This window comes from Microtus pennsylvanicus, chromosome 2 (assembly GCF_037038515.1).
Source record: "Microtus pennsylvanicus isolate mMicPen1 chromosome 2, mMicPen1.hap1, whole genome shotgun sequence".
Taxonomy (NCBI): Eukaryota; Metazoa; Chordata; class Mammalia; order Rodentia; family Cricetidae; genus Microtus; species Microtus pennsylvanicus.
Window position 1 is genome coordinate 90,529,089 of NC_134580.1, and position 18,982 is coordinate 90,548,070.

The 18,982-nt window shown below is 43.8% G+C and overlaps 1 protein-coding gene and 1 long non-coding RNA gene across 2 annotated transcripts in view; one reads left to right on the forward strand and one right to left on the reverse strand.

Moving 5' to 3' along the window:
• Window positions 1-546: 546 nt before the first annotated feature.
• LOC142844314 (uncharacterized) overlaps window positions 547-18,982 on the forward strand; it is a 38,755-nt gene continuing 20,319 nt past the window's right edge. Inside the window, exons 1-6 of the mRNA XM_075962646.1 lie at window positions 547-642; window positions 2,148-2,183; window positions 3,699-4,339; window positions 10,087-10,179; window positions 12,975-13,044; window positions 15,288-15,404. Of these exons, the coding sequence (XP_075818761.1) occupies window positions 547-642; window positions 2,148-2,183; window positions 3,699-4,339; window positions 10,087-10,179; window positions 12,975-13,044; window positions 15,288-15,404 (1,053 nt within the window). The remainder of the gene's footprint in view (window positions 643-2,147; window positions 2,184-3,698; window positions 4,340-10,086; window positions 10,180-12,974; window positions 13,045-15,287; window positions 15,405-18,982) is intronic.
• On the reverse strand, window positions 13,089-14,664 carry LOC142843762 (uncharacterized). The gene is made up of 2 exons (XR_012909690.1): window positions 14,577-14,664; window positions 13,089-13,771 (listed from the first exon to the last, which is right to left on the reverse strand). It is a non-coding gene; the product is annotated as an uncharacterized LOC142843762 (long non-coding RNA).

Consider the following 18,982-nt stretch of genomic DNA (forward strand, 5'->3'; position numbering starts at 1 on the left):
CCTGGTAAGCCACTGCCATGTGGCGACGCATAGATTAATAAAAATGGGCAAAATCAAGGTATAAGAGCTAGCCAATAAGATGTTAGAGCTAATAGGCCAAGCAGTGATTTAATGAACACAGATTTTGTGTGGTTATTTTGGGTGTAAGCTAGCCAGGTGGCCGGGAAAACAAATAGCATCTCTCCTACAACAGCCAATGATACCACTCCTGGTCATATATCTATAAGATACTCAATCATACCACAAGGACACTTGATCAACTATTTCATAGCAGTATTATTCATAATACTCAGAACCTGAAAATAATCTAGATGCCTACCAACCAAAGAATGGATAAAGAAAATGTTGAAGTATTACTCAGCTGTATAAAACAATGACATCTTGAAATTTACAGGAAAATTGATGGAACTAGAAAGAACTATCCCAAATGAGGTACCCCAGACTTAAAAAGATAAACACGGTTTATACTCAACAATAAATGGATATTAGATATAAAGCAAAGGATATTCAAACTACAATCCACGGATCCTGAGGAGGCAGGTAACAATGAAGACCCTAAGAGTGACACATGGATGGCTCAGGGAAGGAGAAGCAGATGAACTCTCCCTGGGTAAACAGGGGAAATGGGGTTGTAAAGAAGAGGTAATGGGAGATGACAACTTGAGGAAATAGACTGGCTGAGGAGGAAGAGGGACATTGTGGGAGTGAAATGGAGAGATCTAGATAGAGAGAGCCACTATGAGGTTGGGGAGAAACCTAGTGCCAGGAAATTCCCAAGAATCCGCAAGGATGACCACAGCTAAGACTCCTAGCAATAGTGGAGAGAGAACCCTAAGTGGTCTTCCCCTGTAATCAGATGGCTGAATACTCCAACTATCATCATTAAGCCTTCATCCTGTGATGTGGAATTCCCCTCTGTATGCTGTGATTAACATTAACTAATAAAGAAAGCTGGCTTGAGCCTATAACAGGACAGAACAAAGATAGACAGGGAACACTAAACTGAATGCTGGGAGAAAGAATGAGGCATCTCAGAGACACTATGTAGCCCCACCAGGAACAGACATGCCAGAACCACACTGGTAGTCCACAACCATGTGGTGATACACAGATTAATAGAAATGGGTTAAATTAAGTTGTAAGAGTTAGCTAATAAGAATCTAGAGTTAATGGAACAAGCAGTGATTTAAATAATACAGTTTCTGTGTGATTATTTCAGTTGGGGTTGAGAATGTGGATGGAATATAAAATAAAATTTAAAAAAAATTAAAAAAGGAAAAAAATACATAATTTCTTAAAACTTGTTCAAACTGGGATGCAGTAACACACACCTTTAATCTCAACACACAGAAAGCAGAGGCAGGTAGATCTCTGTGAGTTTAAGACCAACCTGGTCTAAAGTAAGTTACAGGACAGCCAAGGCTACACTGAAAAACCCGTGTCAAAAAAAAAACTAAATAAATAAACAAATAAAACAACTGTGTAAGAAGAGGGTAATTATGCACACGAATGGAAACCTTGCCAGCTAGTTTGGGCTAGGAGATTCATGGATCATGGAGGAAAACCAACAACTGTCACTTTATTAAACCAGCGTTATCTCAAACTGCACTATAAATATTTGTCCTTATAAACAAAGAGAGGTGTCATCCTCACCCCTCATCAAGGAAGCTCCTCTTTGGAATGGATGGAGACCATTATTTAAACAAAACAACTCCCACACCTCAGGTTCAGGAGTAATTGTAGAAGAGGTCAGAAAGATTGTAAGAGTCAGAGGAAAGGGAGTTTGCTATGAGATTGTGACCTCTAGTTATGTCAGAAGTTGTAATCATAAAATTTCAGCATGATTGTCTAAACATGATGTGAACAAGGCAAACATCCATGATAAAATGGGTGAGCAAAGCCCGAGAGGCTCATTGCTACACAGAGAACTACAGATAGCTCAGGAATGCTGATTTTGGGAGAAATAATCTTCCCCATGAAAGAGTACACTAATTGGCTATCCAATACAAACAGCCTGTCCTATAATATATATATATATATATATATATATATATATATATATATATATATATACAAGTATTATGCAGGCTCTGTTTGTCATTGATTTTTTTGTAAATCTTTTTTTTTTTCTATTTTGTTCATTTCAGCTAGTGTTTGATTATCTCTTCCCATCTACTGTTTGGGTGAGTTGATTGTTGTCGATATTCAAAGGCCTTCAAGCACTTAATTGAGTTTTTCACTTGACATCTCTCCAAGTTTTGAGTAGGGACATAGTGCTCTAAAATTTGCCAGTTTTGACTACCTTATTTATGTTCCATAAATTTTTAGATACTGTGTTTTCATTTACATTCAATTATAGAATTTTTAAACTTCCTTCTCCATTTCTTCCTTGAGTCAATTATCATTCGGTAGTATGTTGATTGGTCTCTATGAGCTGGTATGCTTTTTGTAGAATCTACTGGTATTGATATTCAACCTTATCCCATTGGGGTAATATAAAAGACAAAACGTCATTTCAGTTTTTCTATTTTGAGTAAAGTTTTGCATCCTAATATACAATTGGGTTTATGGAAAGTTTCATGGACTGCTGAGAAGTAGATGTGTTGTTTATTACTGGTGTAAAATGTTCTGTAGATGTTTCTTTAGTCTATTTGTTTTATGTCATTTAACTTCAGGTTTTCTCTGTTCAGTTTTTGTCCCATAGACTTACTTATTGGGATATTTAAGTCATCCACTATCACTATTTGGTGGTTAATCTGTGGTTTTAAGAATAATAGTATTTCTTTTATGAAATCAGGTTTTCTTGTGTTCAATGTGTATATGTCTAGAATTGTATTAGCTTCTTGGATTTTTCCTTTAATGCATATGTATTGGTCCTTCTTATCTCTCTGACTGGTTTTGACTTGAAATCTTTTTCATCAGATGTTAGAATAGTCATGTCTGCATTTTTGTAGGAGGCATGTTGTCTTAGTTATTCATGTTCTGTCTTTGTGATATGACCAAAGAATCTAGACATAGGTCATTGACAGTGTTCCTTGGTGTGGATAGCTTGGTCCCTCCTTAGTTGAATAGGTGTTTGGAGATCTGTTGTTACTCAAATGTAAAAGGCTAAGCAGCAGGTCACTAGTGATTGGAATTCAGTCTTGAGGCAACTCCGTATAGATATGTAAATAAAATATAAGAAGTGATGTCTGTGGTAAGAGGAGCCATGGACATAAATTCAGACCCTGACTGCTGCAGGACCATGGCCCCAGACATGGCCTAGGCAGCAGCTCCACCCAAACTGTATGAAAACCTGGCATCTGGTCAGTCACCAGAGACCATGTTGATGTCCAAGGGTCATACTACTGCTGGGGACATACTGATCTGGATGACCATGTTGCCACTGTGGCCATGATGATGTTGGGGATAAAGCTGCTTCCATGTCTGGATCCCTGGTCCCATTACAGCTGGGATCTGTATTGATGATCATGTCTTAGGGACTTCAGGAAACTACTGCAGGGCTGAAAACAACTCGACACGCCGAGCTGACGGCTATTCAAGGAAAAAAAAGGACAAGAACTTGGGCCTTTACCCAGGCAGTTGTAAAATCTCTGTTTTTCGGTTATGGTGCTCTGCACGCCATCCAGAACAGTCGCCCTGGGAACCGCAGGAAGTAGCTCAACGGAGAAACAGGAAGTCCCGCCTCTTCCTCCCAGAGGGAAGACGGTGAGCCGGAGGAGTCAGTCAGAGGGCCGAGCAGGAGCGATTTCCCCGACAAACGACGTGGCGGGGGGTCTGGCGGCAGGGATGGTTTGGCGTCGGCGGGGGTGCGGGAGCAGCGGCCTGCGGGCCCGAGCGGGCGGCGCGGCGTCGGGTGTCCGCGGGCCGGCCGCGCCCCCGCCCCCTCCTCCGCCTCCGCCCCTCCCCGCCAGGGCCGACGCCGCCCCGCCGCACGCCGGGACCCAGGCCCTCGCCCGTCGGCGGCGCTCGTCCCGCTGCCCGGCGACCTCCGGCCGGTGCTGCAGCTGTCGGGGCCGCGGCGGCCTCGCGCCGTCTCGGGCTCCTTGGGCGCGGGTGTCCCCTCGGCTGGAGCGCTGACAGCCGTGCTCGGAGTCCGCCGCGCCGCCCTCGGCTCCGGGATTGGCCGTTCCCCGGTCCGTCCCGGAGGAACACGCTTCCCCGGCTGCCCAGCGTCTGCTCCGAGGGACGGGCTTCCCCGCAGAGGCTCCGCGCAGCCCGCTCCCGTGCACCCGGGTGCCTTGCCGAAGCCGCTGCCGCCTCTGCAGCCTCTGCCGCCGCTGCCACTCGCGCTTCTTCCGTTACGCCATGCCGGTGACTGGGAGCCCACGACGGAAAGGTAGGTTCCTGCTCTGCGCGACTGCCGGGGGACTCGGGCCCCTGCGGCGGTCGACCCCGGTCAGCTTGGCAGTGGGCAGTGCGCCTCGTCCCACTTAAACTCGGCACCCTCGGGACCACCGCCGGCTGTGCTTGCCTTCTGTCTTCAGTTCAGTCTGCTGGGCGATGGGAGCAGAGGCTGCTGACCCCTGTTGGTAGCGTTGGGTTTTGAGTGGAGCGTTTATATTGAAGAGTTCTGGAACAGGACCTCTTGGCGGAGTTGGCCTCTGTGAAGACACTGCTCCACACTCACACCCCCTCTCTTTCTCTGTATCCCTCTTCCTCTCCTCCTCCCCCCTCTCTCCGATTTTTTTTTATTATGTAATGGGATGTAAAAGTCCAATGGTGACTTTTTAGCCTATGTTTGACAGGGCTGGTCACACACAGTATGTACCTAATTGGTGGGATCTTAGTCCATCTTGAAACAAAATACTGATTAGAAAGTATTCGAAGATCTCCTGTCTGTTGAACATACGCTATAACTCATAAAGCAGGACAACTTTGTATAGAAGTTACTCCAAATTCACTAACATCCATAAAATAACTTGAGCAAAATCAATGTTCACATTCAAATGTTTGGTACTTGTTCCAGATAGGAGTATTACTGTTGGCACAAGCCAGGCTCTGTGCTACAGCAGATGAGAACTGGTTACATTAAAAAACCCCACCAGGTAACTTCCACTACATTTGCAGGTCTGTTTTAGCACTTACAAGGTACATTTATTAAAATAGCCAAGTGTTAGCTTTCCAGAATCTAGAATAATGGCCGGCACAAACAGGAAGTGGAGACATTGCTTTGGGACCATACCCACTGTTTGTGCTCCACTACAACTTTTCTACAAACCTGAAAAACGCTTAAAAGGGTTTTTGTTTGTTTGTTTTTGTCTTTGGAGACAGGGTTTCTCTGTAGCTTTGGAGCCTGTCCTAGAACTAGCTCTTGTAGACCAGGCTGGCCTCAAACTCACAGAGATCCACCTATCTCTGTCTCCCGAGTGCTGGGATTAAAGGTGTGCGCCTCCACTGCACGGCCCAAATTAGGCTTTTCTTACTGGAAGAGAATGCTAGTAAAATAGAATGCTAATTTTTTTATTTCTCTCTTAAAAATAAACGCACCACACACATATACATACACATGGGGGGCGGGGGAGGTAGGTTTGCTAATTAGGTGGTGAAAAGAATCCTAGTTTGTAAATTCCCGAATGAGTTAAGCTGTGCAGATCCACCTGGCAATTGGACCCTCTTGGCAATAAGTGAGTGCTAGTGGGTGTTTCTGCACGGTGGCCTAACATTCTCCCTAGTTGTGGAGTTCATACAGGAAGCATTTCTTGTCTGCCTGCTTTGTCCCAGTCATTGTAGCAAATAAACTGATGGTCGGGATAGCGGAGTACCAGGTAGTAACTGGCCGTGGCAGTACAGTCTCGTGTTGATCCTGTGTTCTCTGAGGGCGAGGCATTGCACTGCTGCTCTTGGTTCTTGGGTGTCAGCTAGGAATGGGCTTTGACTGATGTAAGCAGAGGGGCATGTACTGGAAGAGTCATAGCAGGCTGGAGAAATGTGTTCCAGGAGAGAGACTGGGGGTCTGACTGAGGTCGTAGCTTGGCCACATCCTGTAAGTAGTCTGCTTAGAATTTTGCTACTGACTGGAGAAACTACCACCTTTGTGATGCACTCTTGAGTCCCCTCTGCGTCTCCATCATTGCGTCCTTTAAAGTTCTAAGTGGTAGGACATAAGATTGGCCAGACCACCTAGTTCCTAGGGAGTGGAGACAGTGTATTTTCTGTGTCACAGCATCTCATAAACAGCCCTGGATTCTTTTAAAATATGAAGGTAACTTCAAGAGCAAAAAGGTTTAATGTGACTATTACCAGTCAGCTTGTTGGACTCCTGTTAATTTACCCTCAAAAACTGGCTAAGCAAGGAGAAGTGGCATTTCAAGTGCTGGCTGGTGTTTACCACTTTGGTGTATACTTGAGCATCTGAACATTTTGAGTGAAGGCAATTGGAGGTGCTACTTGTTATTGTTGCAGGTCCCGTGTAGTCCTAGGTAGCAGGACCCTTAGCTCTCTCGACACAGTGTAGTCTTTGTGAGAGTGCAGGGAATCTAAATGCCTCTGCTCTTAGCAGCAACTGTCATTGCAATTTCTTTTCTTTCTCTCTTTTTTCTTTTTTTTTTTTCTTTTTTCTTTTGATTTTCGAGACAGGGTTTCTCCATAGTTTATTTGGTTCCTGTCCTGGCAGTAGCTCTTGTAAACCAGGCTGGCCTTGAACTCACAGAGATCCACCTGCCTCTGCCTCCCGAGTGCTGGGATTAAAGGCGCGCGCCACCACCACCTGGCCTCTGTCATTGCAATTTTTGGGAGGGATAGTGTTTACCCCAGAAAATTGGAAGTGTCTGAAATACTAAGGACTTGGTACTAAGGAGTAATAAAGGTAATAAACAGAATTCCATGAAAATAACAATAATGTTTTGAGCTCTTAGTTGGTATAAACTTTTCATAATCTCATTTAGTCCCCAGCACATTCTCTGAAGCCGTGTCCTACATTTTATCCACTATGGTGCATTCAGTTTAGGGTAGGCACGCAGTTTGTGCAGCTCTGTGCAGTTCTTAAATGGTGGAGCTAGTTTCTAGCCAAGGCGGTGTGACTGTATAGCCACTCTTTGAGTCATAGGCCAGTCCACTGACTTCATGACACTTTAGCCAACACTTGTCCCATGGTTCAGTCCTTAGATGTCTGATTGTAGGCACTTTGCCCCCAGGCAGTGTATAGTCTTGTTATCAGACACTTCGTAATGTGCGGCAGAGCCCAGGAGGAGGGAGGAAGGCCATTGCAGGGCACAGGGTACCCTAAAAGAGGGCAGGGCATTCTGGGAGCTGTCAGGGTAGCTGAGCAGAGCCCTGGGAAGTACAGCAGTCAGAAGCAGGGCTCCAGGTGTCAAGCTCCTTCTCAGGTTCGCTTGTTCCACTTTCACACCTTAAAATTGCAGCTGTCTGTATGTGTGCGCATCAGCAAATAGGAGCTCGCTGTTCATGGGACGCAGTTCTAATTTATGTAGCTGGAAATAGTCATGTACAGCTTAATAAAAGATTTACATATTGAAGGTGAAACTATAAAACATTTAGAAGGTAATTCGGGGCAATAGTTATATGTATGATTTGAGATTTTTGAGTCAATCACAAAAGATACAAGTCATAAGAGAAAAAATGAGTTTTATTGTCATTATTAGTTTGGATAATGGTATATGAAAAAGACCCAGAAATGATCAGGCAGATTAACAAAATTGAACGTGTCAGTACATATTATTGGTAAAAGTTTAATGCTATTTGAAGAGCAAGCAGCAAAAGTCAGAATAATAGGAAACAGGTTAGGGAGAGAGCAGGTAAAGTGATAGCTGCTAAAGCCTGATGAACAAGTGAGAAGTCAGGGCAAGTAAGCACTCTCAGCTCTTGTGGAGGGACACAGCCAGCCTGGGATACACAGCACAGAAGCAGAAACTGGAGACTGCCTCGACAAGGTGGAAGGCGGAAACTGACTTCTGTATCGGCGAAAATGAATGCAGACAGAAATTGTAATAATACATACAGCTTTAATTGATAAATAGACTTATAGAACCAGAGGTTCCAGCGGAGAACAGGAAAGCAGAAGGGGCGGCCGGGAGTGCGCCCGCAATCTTTATAAGTAAAAAATATCCTCGGGGGGACCCCACCCTACAGACTTCCTCTACAAGTACGCACCCATTCTCTCCCCTTCTCTATTACACACACGCAAACACACACACACACACACACTTAGAAAAGAATCTTCAAGTATATATTTTATACACCCTCACCAAAGAGATAAGTATAAAGATGCTCCCGTTGATCAGTAGCTAGAAGAACTAATTGGTGTGTAATTTATGCACTGCTTATACCCGCTGTGTGGGTCTTGGACTGTGGTGGAGGGGTGGCGAATGTGCAGGTGGCCATAAGGGTCCGGCCTCTCAGCAAGCGGTGAGTCTGGCAGGGGCGGGGGGGGGGGGGGGGGGGGGGGGGGGGCGCCTGAGGCGTCAAGTGAACTGAGAGGAGAGCGAGAAGGCGCCTTTCTCTAGGTGGACTGGCCTGGAGAAAAATCAGACTCACAGTGCCCTGAGGGCTCAGGGTCCAGAAGCCATGAAGGCCTGGAGGGACAGGGCTTCAAGTCGAGCTTTCCCGTCAAGCTAGTAGATAGCGGTTCCTGTGTGCCTCCCTCCAGAGGTCGCTGCCCTGTCTACACGTCCCTGGCATCTTGCCAACAAGAGTTTCTTGGGACCCTGGCTCCGGTCTTGGTGCACTTAGTAGGGCCTTTCTCGTGCATCATGACGTGAGGAGGTGCAAAGAGGTGGGCAGTCTCCACTCCTCATGGTGACCCAGGAGGACCCGAGAGGACTGAAAGGTGTGTTCATATACATATATACATGGGATTCCTCTGTGGGGACTTAGGAAAAAGGATTGTCGGGATATGGGAGGGAAATTGAGGCCCAGAGAGAGAATGTGATTTCAATCTGTGCTCAACAGCTGACGTGATTTAAGAACAGAACTGTGACATGGGAAGGGGAAGTTGCTCCTTAGTGCCAGTTCCTTGTGCCTGCGCCTCATTCCACACCTCTCAGCCCTTGAGGCAACCATTGTGGAACTGAACATTTCATCCTCTCCCACTCGGGAAGTCAAAGAAGGCTTTGCACAAGGGTTGATGTCTGAACTGTTCTGAAAGATCTTTGAGTTTTCTGACAGGAGGGGAAAGTGCAGAGCTCTCTAAAGTAAGAGCAGGAAGAGAAAGTAAATTTAGGCTGTTAGGGTGTAGATGGGAGCCTTGGACACGTGCGTGGATAGACAGACGCAGGGTGTGATGGGCGAGAAAATTGGCAGAGTGTGGTTCTATACCAGATGACATATCTTGAGATTTATTGTAGAAAAAAATCTTCAATGTCCAGTACACAGAGGTCAAGAAAGGCTTTGTCTCCTATGACAGAAATAGTATCATGGGGTGTTAGTTTTGTCCTTGTAGAGGTCATTTGCTTTGAAAAGTTTTGACAGAATGAGAACCATGAGATAGGAGGAAGACATAAGAAGATATACCCATGCCAGTGTTGTTGGCAAATGCCTTTAATTCCAGCACTCAGGAGGCAGAGGCAGGTGAACCACTCTGTGTTGAAGGCCAGCTCGGTCTATCAGCCTAAGTTCCAGGACAGCCAGGACAATTGGTTTTTAAACATCTGGGTTTGCATAACTACACGCGGTGACTCAGGGTTGGAGGCTTCCAGGGAGCAGCTATCCAGGAGGAGGTAACTGCTGGTAGATTTCATTCTTTCTAAACTAATTTTTAGGGTTCTTAGGATAGCAGTATTGACCACTCTTAACTTTTTAGTTCCTTGGAAACCAGGAGTTTCAAATAGCATGGATTAGATTAAGAAAAGGATGTTGAAACCCTTTGTTACTTGCAGTCGTTGCCGAGAATAACACATCTCATCCAACAAAAATGAAAAACAATCAGGGAACTTATTTACTTTCAGCTCCAGTGAAGAGGCTTGAGAGTAAGTGGTAGATTAGATCATCAAGCCTCCTGGTCTCCAGGTGTGAGCTGATTTTTAGCAGGCTGCAGATCCACAGTCACTGATTCAGGAGTAGTTTTGTAAACAATTAGTGTGATCTCAGCTAAGACGTTTAGACTAGACCATTCTCCAATTCCCACAGAATTCTGCAGAGATGGTGGTGGTACCCACTGCTTATTGACGCTGTTTTGCATACGGAGAGTCTGCTGACTGTGTCATCTGTCCCAACTTACAGGTAAGTTATCATGACTGACAACTGTGCTTGAGAAGGAACCATCTAGCCCAAGCTTACATTATTTTTCTCCAAATGAGAACATGGTCTTGCTTAAGTTCTAGAAGCAGGATTTGATTCACTAAACCAACCACACTGCTCCTTCCCAAGATGCTCAAAATTGTTCCTGTGTTCTATAGGACTTGAGAAAATGCTGGATGAAATAACACAGAAGTGATTTTGGAGTCCTCCCCTTGACCCATATGTTTCCCATAATCAGAAATTCTGTTTGTTGGTTAGAGATGCTGCCATTGCCTGTCCAGAGTCATTCGCCACTGGAGAAAACACCTGCCCCACTGAGCTCTGCCCCACTGCCCTCTACTTTCACTTGGTACCTTAATTTGTTTCACTTTTTGGTTTTTGTTTTTGATCTATAAAATAGACTAAAATGATAATCACGTCAATCTTTTCTCTTTTTTTTCTGAGACAGGGTTTTTCTTTGTAGCCCTGGCTGTCCTGGAACTCCCTTTGTAGACCAGGCTGGTGGCAAACTCACAAAGATCTGCCTACCTCTGCCCCCTGAGTGCTGCGGTTAAAAGTGTATCCCACACCACCTGTCTCCATGTCAATCTTTTTATAATACATTTTATTAGCATGTCTTAGTTGTACAAAATAATGGGCTTTATTATGACATTTGCACATATGTAGATAATGAACTTTGATCATATCACCTGTTACCATTTCATGTCTAATCAGGTGTTAATCATATTTTTAGTGATCGTTTTTGTTCTTCTGGCCTCTTCTCGTTTGTTCCTTTTTTGAGTTTTAAAAAAAGAAATAAATACAAATGTGTAGCTTGGTTAAATTCCCCTCTAGAACAGTGGTTTTCAAATTACAGCACACATAAAATCCCTGCCCCCCAGAAGCTGGTTATCATCTGCTCTACTCCTCTAAACATTTGAATTAACTCAGCCTTCTTGTATTCTTCTTAATTCTGATGTAGGCAGCCTGTAGACTTACTTCTATTCAAAGTCTTTGATGCTAAAGATGGATTCTGCTGATGGGCTCTGGCAGCTAGTAATAGTGACTGCTTTGCCTTGCTTAGGGCTTTTCCTTAGTAGGACTGGTTTGAACCGTTTGAAGCCAGCTTCTTTTTGTTGTTGTTGTTGTTTTTGATTTTTGTTTGTTTTCTGAGACAGAGTTTCTCTGTGTAGCCCTGTCTGTCCTGGAACACTCTCTGGCTGGTCTTGAACTCAGAAATCTACCTGCCTCTGCCTCCTGAGTGCTAGGATTAAAGGTGTGTGCCACCCAGCTGAAGCGAGCTTCTTCCTTGAGATTGATGTCCTTTCTGCCCTCTTAAAATTTAATGCCAACATGTCTGTAGGTGAGCAGAGGAGGTAGGAAAATTTCACCTACTTGTGGACTGATGATCCTGGGAGTTGGGAATATCTCTGTACATGGGGGTGTGTGACTGGGTGATAAAGCACTTGCCTAGATGTATAAGACAATGGGCTTGATCGCCTCCACCACAAAAGAATACCTCTCTCGTGTACTGTCTTCTGTATAGTGGACAAGAAAGTACAGTAAAGCCTTAAGGGGAAAGAAACAACAGAAACTTAAGTTCAACTAACAAAGATGCTACTTAGCTAGTTACTTTTTGTTTGTTTTGTCTTGTTTTTTGTTTTTTCAAGACAGGGTTTCTCTGTATTGCCCTGGCTGTCCTGGAATTACCTCTGTAGCCCAGGCTGGCCATCAACTCACAGAGATCCACCTGCTTCTGCCTCTGAAGTGCCGGGATTAAAGCATGTGTCACCACTGCCCAGCTAGAGTTAAGTTTTATCTAGGACTTTATTCCAGATACACCAAGTGCCTTCAGTTGATGAGCCATCTTGTCCTAGCCAGAGGTTTTTGTTATGAAAAGAGTGGGCTTCAGATGCATGGATCACCATAATAAGCCATTAAAAAAGCCTATTAAAATGAGTAAGTTTAAATCCCCAGCACTGCAAGAAGAAGTTTATAGTGAATGTAAAGGTGGGCTAGTTGCTAGCAGTGTTACCACGTACGGACAGGGTAGGAGGATTTCTTAGTACCTTGGCTTTCTCCAACTTCAGAAGTACGCCCAACATTTCAGCAGAGAGGACTGCAGTGTTCTCATCAGTACTTTGTACAGTGGTTCAGAGACGGTGAGAAATTGTGTCTTGCACTGGACCAAAGATATTTTCCAAGCCTTATTTTAAAGCTATAGTTAAGGATCAGACAGATCTGGACTTAAATCTCAGTTACTGGTCCTGGCTGGGTGGCCTTGGATGAGTTATGCAATTTCTCTAGGCTTTAAAATTCTGTCAGAATGAAGACATGCTATGAAGTGGTATCAGGAGAGTAGGGTGGGTAGGGAAATTACAGTGTCCATACACAATATGGTGCTTTATACATTATCACCGAAATAAATGGTGGTGACAGTTAGTGCTTCCGGAGTCAAAGTGTCTGATCAGGAAAGTGTGCCCTCAAGGGAGTCTTCACGTGCTTTTGGCTATTTATGGAGACAGGCATTGCACTTCCTGGAACAGGGACAGGAGTGAGAAAACTAATTTCTTTTTGTCTTTTCTGTTTTTGTTTCTGGTGTGTGTGTGTGTGTGTGTGTTAAGTGGGCAGCAGATGTTTGTAATTCTAGCATTTAGGAAGAAGAGACAGGAGGATCAGAAGCTCAGTCATTTTTGGCTAGAGAGTAGATTTAAGCAGCCTGGGCTACCTAAGATTCTGTCTCAGAAAAGAAAACAAAAAGTATTTCTTCTCATTGGAATTCTGTTCTCATTTCTTAGCGAGGCCAAAGAAGGGGGAAGAATTATTGTGGAAGTTGAGGACAAAGTGGCAAAAATCAGGAATTTGAAGGTAAGTCTGAAATTGTGTTTGTTTTCTTAGGTACGAATCTATGATTAAAGGTGACTCTGGGGTGAATATGTTTAATATATTAGAGAGCAGGAGATGTAAGGATTGTGGGGAAAGCTTAGACCAATCATAAAGTAAATAAACAACAAAAGAATTATGCTTAGAGTCCAGAAAATGTGGCGTTGTAGTCCATGCTGTTAAATAGAATAGTGCAGCTGTTTTGGAAACTGATAAGAGCTGCTTTGAAACCAAATCCAGACTATGTAACTCATGCTGGGGGCAATTTGTATGCCTATGTAACTCACCTGGCCACCAATTAAACTTTATCCTGAGCCCCTCAACTGATAATACTTTATCCAGGTCATTATTGGGAATTTTAGTATTTGTCTGATAATGCAGGGTTTGTGTTGGCCATAATATGGTCCAGGTGTCAGACATCAGCCTGCAGATCCCAGAAGGGAGTTGGTCACTAGCCCGAGTCTTGTTCAGATTTCTTTTTCCACAACCCTGCTTAAATTTGGAGCTCAACTGGGCAGACACGGGGAACGTCCTTCCCTGCTCCTCACCCTGCCCTCCAGAGTCAACTTCCTCCATCCTTCCTGATGCAGAAGATGAGCTGGTTCTTCTTTTGTGGTCCTTGAGCAGTGGAAAGAAACCAGGGAGGTGATCACGTGATCGATGCTGTAGTTAGCTTGTGATGCAATGCCAGCCTTTCCAAGAGCTGAGGAAGCTGAGGCAGAGTGAAGGTCATCTAAATCCCAGCCCTCAGAGCTCTGGTCACCCCCCCCCCTTACTTCCCTGCTGTGATTTGTTTCCTCTTGTCAGCAGCTCCTGTTAAAGGAGGGGTCCTGTGAAAGTTTAAGCAGGAGCTCCTGGAGAACAAAGGGCCTTCCATCCCTTGCCTTCTCTCTTACTGCCCTTGCTAGTTTGTTGTAAGATCTCACACTCTTGGGTCTAGAGAATAAAGTATGTCCAAGAGGAAAATTTAAAAGCAAACTTAAAAAATATTATTTTATGTGTATGGGTGTTGTGCCTGCATATATGTCTATGTACCACATAGGTACCTAGTGGCCTAAGGGGCCAGAAGAGGGTATCAGATCCCCCAGGCCTGGAGATACAGATGGTTAAGACCCACCATGTGGGTGCTGGGAATCAAGCCCAGGTCCTCTGGATGGGCTGCCAGTGCTCTTAACCTCCGAGCCACCTCTCAAGCACCCAAGGACAGATTCCAGTTTGCCCTCTACACACTTCCTTAGCTGTTGGCTTCCCTAAGGTCAGTTGTTTATGAACAAGCTATTCATTATGACATCCATGTTCTTCTGTAGATTTTGAATGGCTAATGTCAGAGCTACCTTCCCCTTTTCTAACTTTCTTCTTGTCTAAAATGTGTTTTGGGTATATTTTCCCCTTAACCTTGATATGGGCACTCTTAGTGCTGCTTCCTCCTCAAGGAGCACCCTCTGTGGCCATGCTTTCCCACTTGGAGCTGACAGAAGACAGTGGAGCAGCCAGCACGCAAAGCTGTGCGTGCTTACCGACTGGTGATTTTGTAGCATCCTGGCCATTTTATACCAGCGAACTAGGAACTCAGGGTGTGCACCAGGTGTCCATTCTTCAGTTTCTTGTCTCTGGAGAGGATGAAAATGCAAAAGGCATTTTATCATAGGAAGATCATTAACTCCTGAGTGCCACAGTTTAAATACCAAGACTAGGCATGTCTGTGAAGAATGCCAGCCATTCTACCCAGTACCCAGGGCTCAGCATAGTTCCACGTTTTGGCCCTACCCTGTGTTCAGCAGCTATATTATTCCTGGTTATTCCATTTAATACTATTTCCAAGTCACTGAAGGTAGATTCCTGAAGGATCCCAGCGAAAGCTCCAAGGTGATGAAATCTGCAGCACCCAGAGGCTGTGCTACTCATGCTGTCAGTCTCCTCTATAGAAATGCCTCGGGAAGAGCGAGTGATGAAGATGTCCTTTAAAAGAGCCTGTTTCTCCTGCACTGTCCTGTAGTTCATGTGTTTGTGCGCAGACACAGGCTTGTGTCATGGTCATATTTAGTTCCTGGGTCTTTCTTTGTTCCTAGTGAGATGGAGATAGATGTTACCTCTCTTCTTTTGTGACTGTCGTAAACATTATAGTGATAGTCCAGGTCTCTGTAATCATCAGAGAGCATAATTAAGGGCCACTGTCCAGATTCCAATGATATGACAGGAAAGACACTGGATGCTGTGTTTAATTTTAGGTGAACAGTCGACCAGAGAGGTCTGGAGACACCCGGGAGAAGGTTGTAGCGTTTGGTTTTGATTACTGCTATTGGTCAGTCAACCCGGAGGACCCTCAATATGCATCTCAGGAAGTGGTAATGTCATTTTCCCTCTATTCTCCTTTTTACAAATGTTTGCTGTAAATTTACTTTTCAAGGTCATTGTGACAGTTGCAAACTTAAAGTACTCTAACTGCTACTTTTAACTTTGAAAACTCTCAAATGAAAAGTGGTTTTCGAGAGGAAAACCCTCAAATACATTGTGGAATGTTTAAAGTTATTTTAATGATAGCATTAGTTTTTATAACTGGATACTTAGGTAAATTAGCATGGAATCTGGGTGATGAGTGTATTTTATGATATGCTGGTTAGAAACTAATGTTTTAATCTGAGAAATGGTAATACGTGGCATCAGTTTCTTTTCTTTCTTTCTTTCTTTCTTTCTTCTTTTTTAATGTGGCAAAGAGGTGGAAAAAGACTGCTTGGTGAAGGTGTGGGAACTTGACTAGTGTCCGTTTCAAATCTGGGCCTCAGAGTGACTAGGAGTGGGGCTTAGTGCAGGTAGTCTTCTACTATTGGAATAGGTCAGTGTCTTAGGGGTTTTTATTGCTGTAAAGAGATACCATGACCATGACAACTCCTAAAATAAAAACACGTAATTGAGGTGGCTTGCTTACAGTTTCAAAGGTTCAGTTCATTACCAGGATGGAGAGCATGGTGACATGCAGGCAGATAGATGTGATGCTGGAGCTGAGAGTTCTACATCTAGACTTAGAGGCAACAGGAAGTTGACTGACTGTCACACTGAGTGAAGCTTGAGGAAAAGACTTCAAAGCTGGCCCACATAGTGACACACTTCTAATAGTGCTACTGCCTTTTGGGGCCATGTTCTTTCAAACCACCACAGTTAGTAAGGCTCACCTCAAACATGGCATACTTGTGTCTGTGTATATATGACTTAGATGTTAACAAAGTGTCACCATTCATAGATAGCTGTTAGCAAGATGTCACTATCTATAGACTGTAAAGTATCACTATTAATAGATAATGGTTAGTAAGATTTTAGCATTCAGAGATACCTGTGAACAAGGTGTCACCATTCATAGACAGATGTTAACAAGATGTCACTGTTTATTGGTGGATGTAAACAAGAATGTCACCTAGGACCTGAGCAGTGTTGGCGTACACTTTTAATCCCAAGTGCTGGCACTTGGGAGGCAGAGGTAGTCAGATCTCTGAATTGGAGCCCAGTATGGCTTATATAGCAAGTTCCAGGCCACTTACTCAGTTGAGACCCTGTCTCAAAAAACAAACAAACAAAACAGATGTTAATGTTAGTAATTCACAGGTAAATGTGTGATGATGACTAATTTCAGTTGTCAGATTGATGAGCTGTAGAATCACCTGGCAGACTGGCGTTGGCAGGCCTGTAGGGATTATCTTGGATAACGGTCAGGTAGGAAGAGCCTGTCCCTGAGAATGGTACCATTCTGTGGGCAGGAATCCTGGGCTCTATAGGAGAGAAGGTAAGGTGAGCACCAGTGTTCATAGTGTCCCACCTCCAGACTGGATGCTGTGTGACCAGCCACTTTCAGCATCTGCCATCTTTCATTCCCTGCCATGATAGATTGTACCCTGAACTGTGAGCCAAATAAACTTTCCCCCATTCTGTTGTTTTTATTAAGGTATTTAATCATAGCAACAAGAAAAGTAAGAGCGGGATCTGGGGATGGTAGTGCACACCTTTCATCCCAGCATTCAGGAGGCAAAGCCAAGGATCTATGAGTTTGAGGCCAGCATGGTCTGCATGGAGAGTTCCAGGGCAGCGAGGGCTATAAGTGACCCTGTCTCAAAGAAGAGAGAAAGAACACATCTGTCTTTATTCCATGATCCTTTATCCTATAACCCTGGTGTTACTAGCTTCCTATTATTTGTAATTTTTTAAAATTACACTTATTTGCCAGGCAGTGGTGGAGTACACCTTTAAGCCCAGTACTCGGGAGACAGAGACAGGAGAATCTCTTTGAGTTTGAGACCAGTCTAGTCTACAAAGCCAGCTCCAGGACAGGCTCCAAGGCTACAGAGAAACCCCATCTCTAAAAACTAAATAAGTAAATTATGCCACACACATATAAGGAGGCCAGAGAACAATTTTTAGGAGTCTTTACTCTCCTTTCACCTTGTGGCCCCAGGGATCAAACTCAGGTCTTTAGGCTTGGTGGCAAAAGACATTTCCTACTGAGCCAACTCCACAGCCCTAACTTTCCATTCTTAAGGAAGATCTTCGTTGATAAAAATTGTATTTATACCCTATTAAAAATATTTGGATGTTCAGCCAAAACTTTTCATCAAAATTGATCTGTTCTCCCTGGTGTGAATCTGCACTAATGCTAATCTGTTTATACTCTGAAATTAGACCCACATTTGAAATAGGCACAGATACTAATTTACTGTCTTACTTTGAACAAGCTACTTAAAATCTCTATGGCCTATTCTTATTAGTTATGTGTGTGTATTATTACCATTGTGGTAGTGAATATCTCAGAATTACCATATGATGAATTATTTGTTAAAGTACTTATGTTCATTGCCCACCTAGTAAGTTGATATGTGAGTTTTTATGTGCTTTCGCTCAGATCCTGGCACAGTGAGCAACCATTCTCTTACAGCACATGAGAAGCAAATACGTGCTTTTTCTTTTTCCTTTCTTTATTTTTATTGAGCTATACATTTTTCTCCCCTCTCTTCCTTTCCTCTCCCCTTCTACTCTCTCCTGTGAGCCCCAAACTCCCAGCTTACTCAGGAGATCTTGTTTTTTTCACCTTCCTATGTAGTAGATCCATGTATGTTCTCTATTTAGGGTTCTCTTTGTTGTCTAGTTTCTCTGGGTCTGTGTCCTGTAGGCTGGTTTTTCTTTGCTTTATGTCTAAAAGCCACTTATGAGTGAGTACATGCTATATTTGTCTTTCTGGGTCTGGGTTACCTCACTCAATATGGTGTTATCTAGATCCATCCATTAGTGCACACTTTTTCTAACCCTTCTTTGAAGCTGTGTATTTCTCCTGGGACCAGCATGTTCTGCTTGGGAAACTCACCTAACTTCCTCCTGGTGATGAGCAGCTGTTGGGGCAGGAGTTCTCTGCTCACACACATTTGAAGTCAGGAACGGTACTTATAATGCAGTGGTCTAACTGTTTTTCAGTTTATATACATTTAAATAATCTCAACTTTTAGTAAAAATTGCCTTTTTAGAATTGCAAGCATATCTACAGAGATGACAGGAGAAAGAATTTGTTTTCATCTTGGTTTTGTTTGCTCTTGCTTGATTGGTCCTCCTTTCTCAAACATTTCCCCTTAAATCAGCATCACATTTGATGTGTCTATTTTAGAGGAGACAGATAATCACAGTGTGGTAAGTACTATGCTTTTTTACTTGTGCATTGTGTGTGATGTACATGTCTGTATGCATATATGTGTGCATGTTTGTGTGCACAGGAAGGTATGCTTATTTGCTGGCGTGTGTGTCTGTATGTGTGTTGGAAGTATATGTAGGCCTGAAGTTGACCTTCCTCAGCTGTTCTCCACTGTTTTATTGAGGTAAGGTCTCTCTGAACCCAGGATTCACCAAGTCTAGCTAATCTACCTACCTAGTTTATTGTAGGGACTCTCCCACT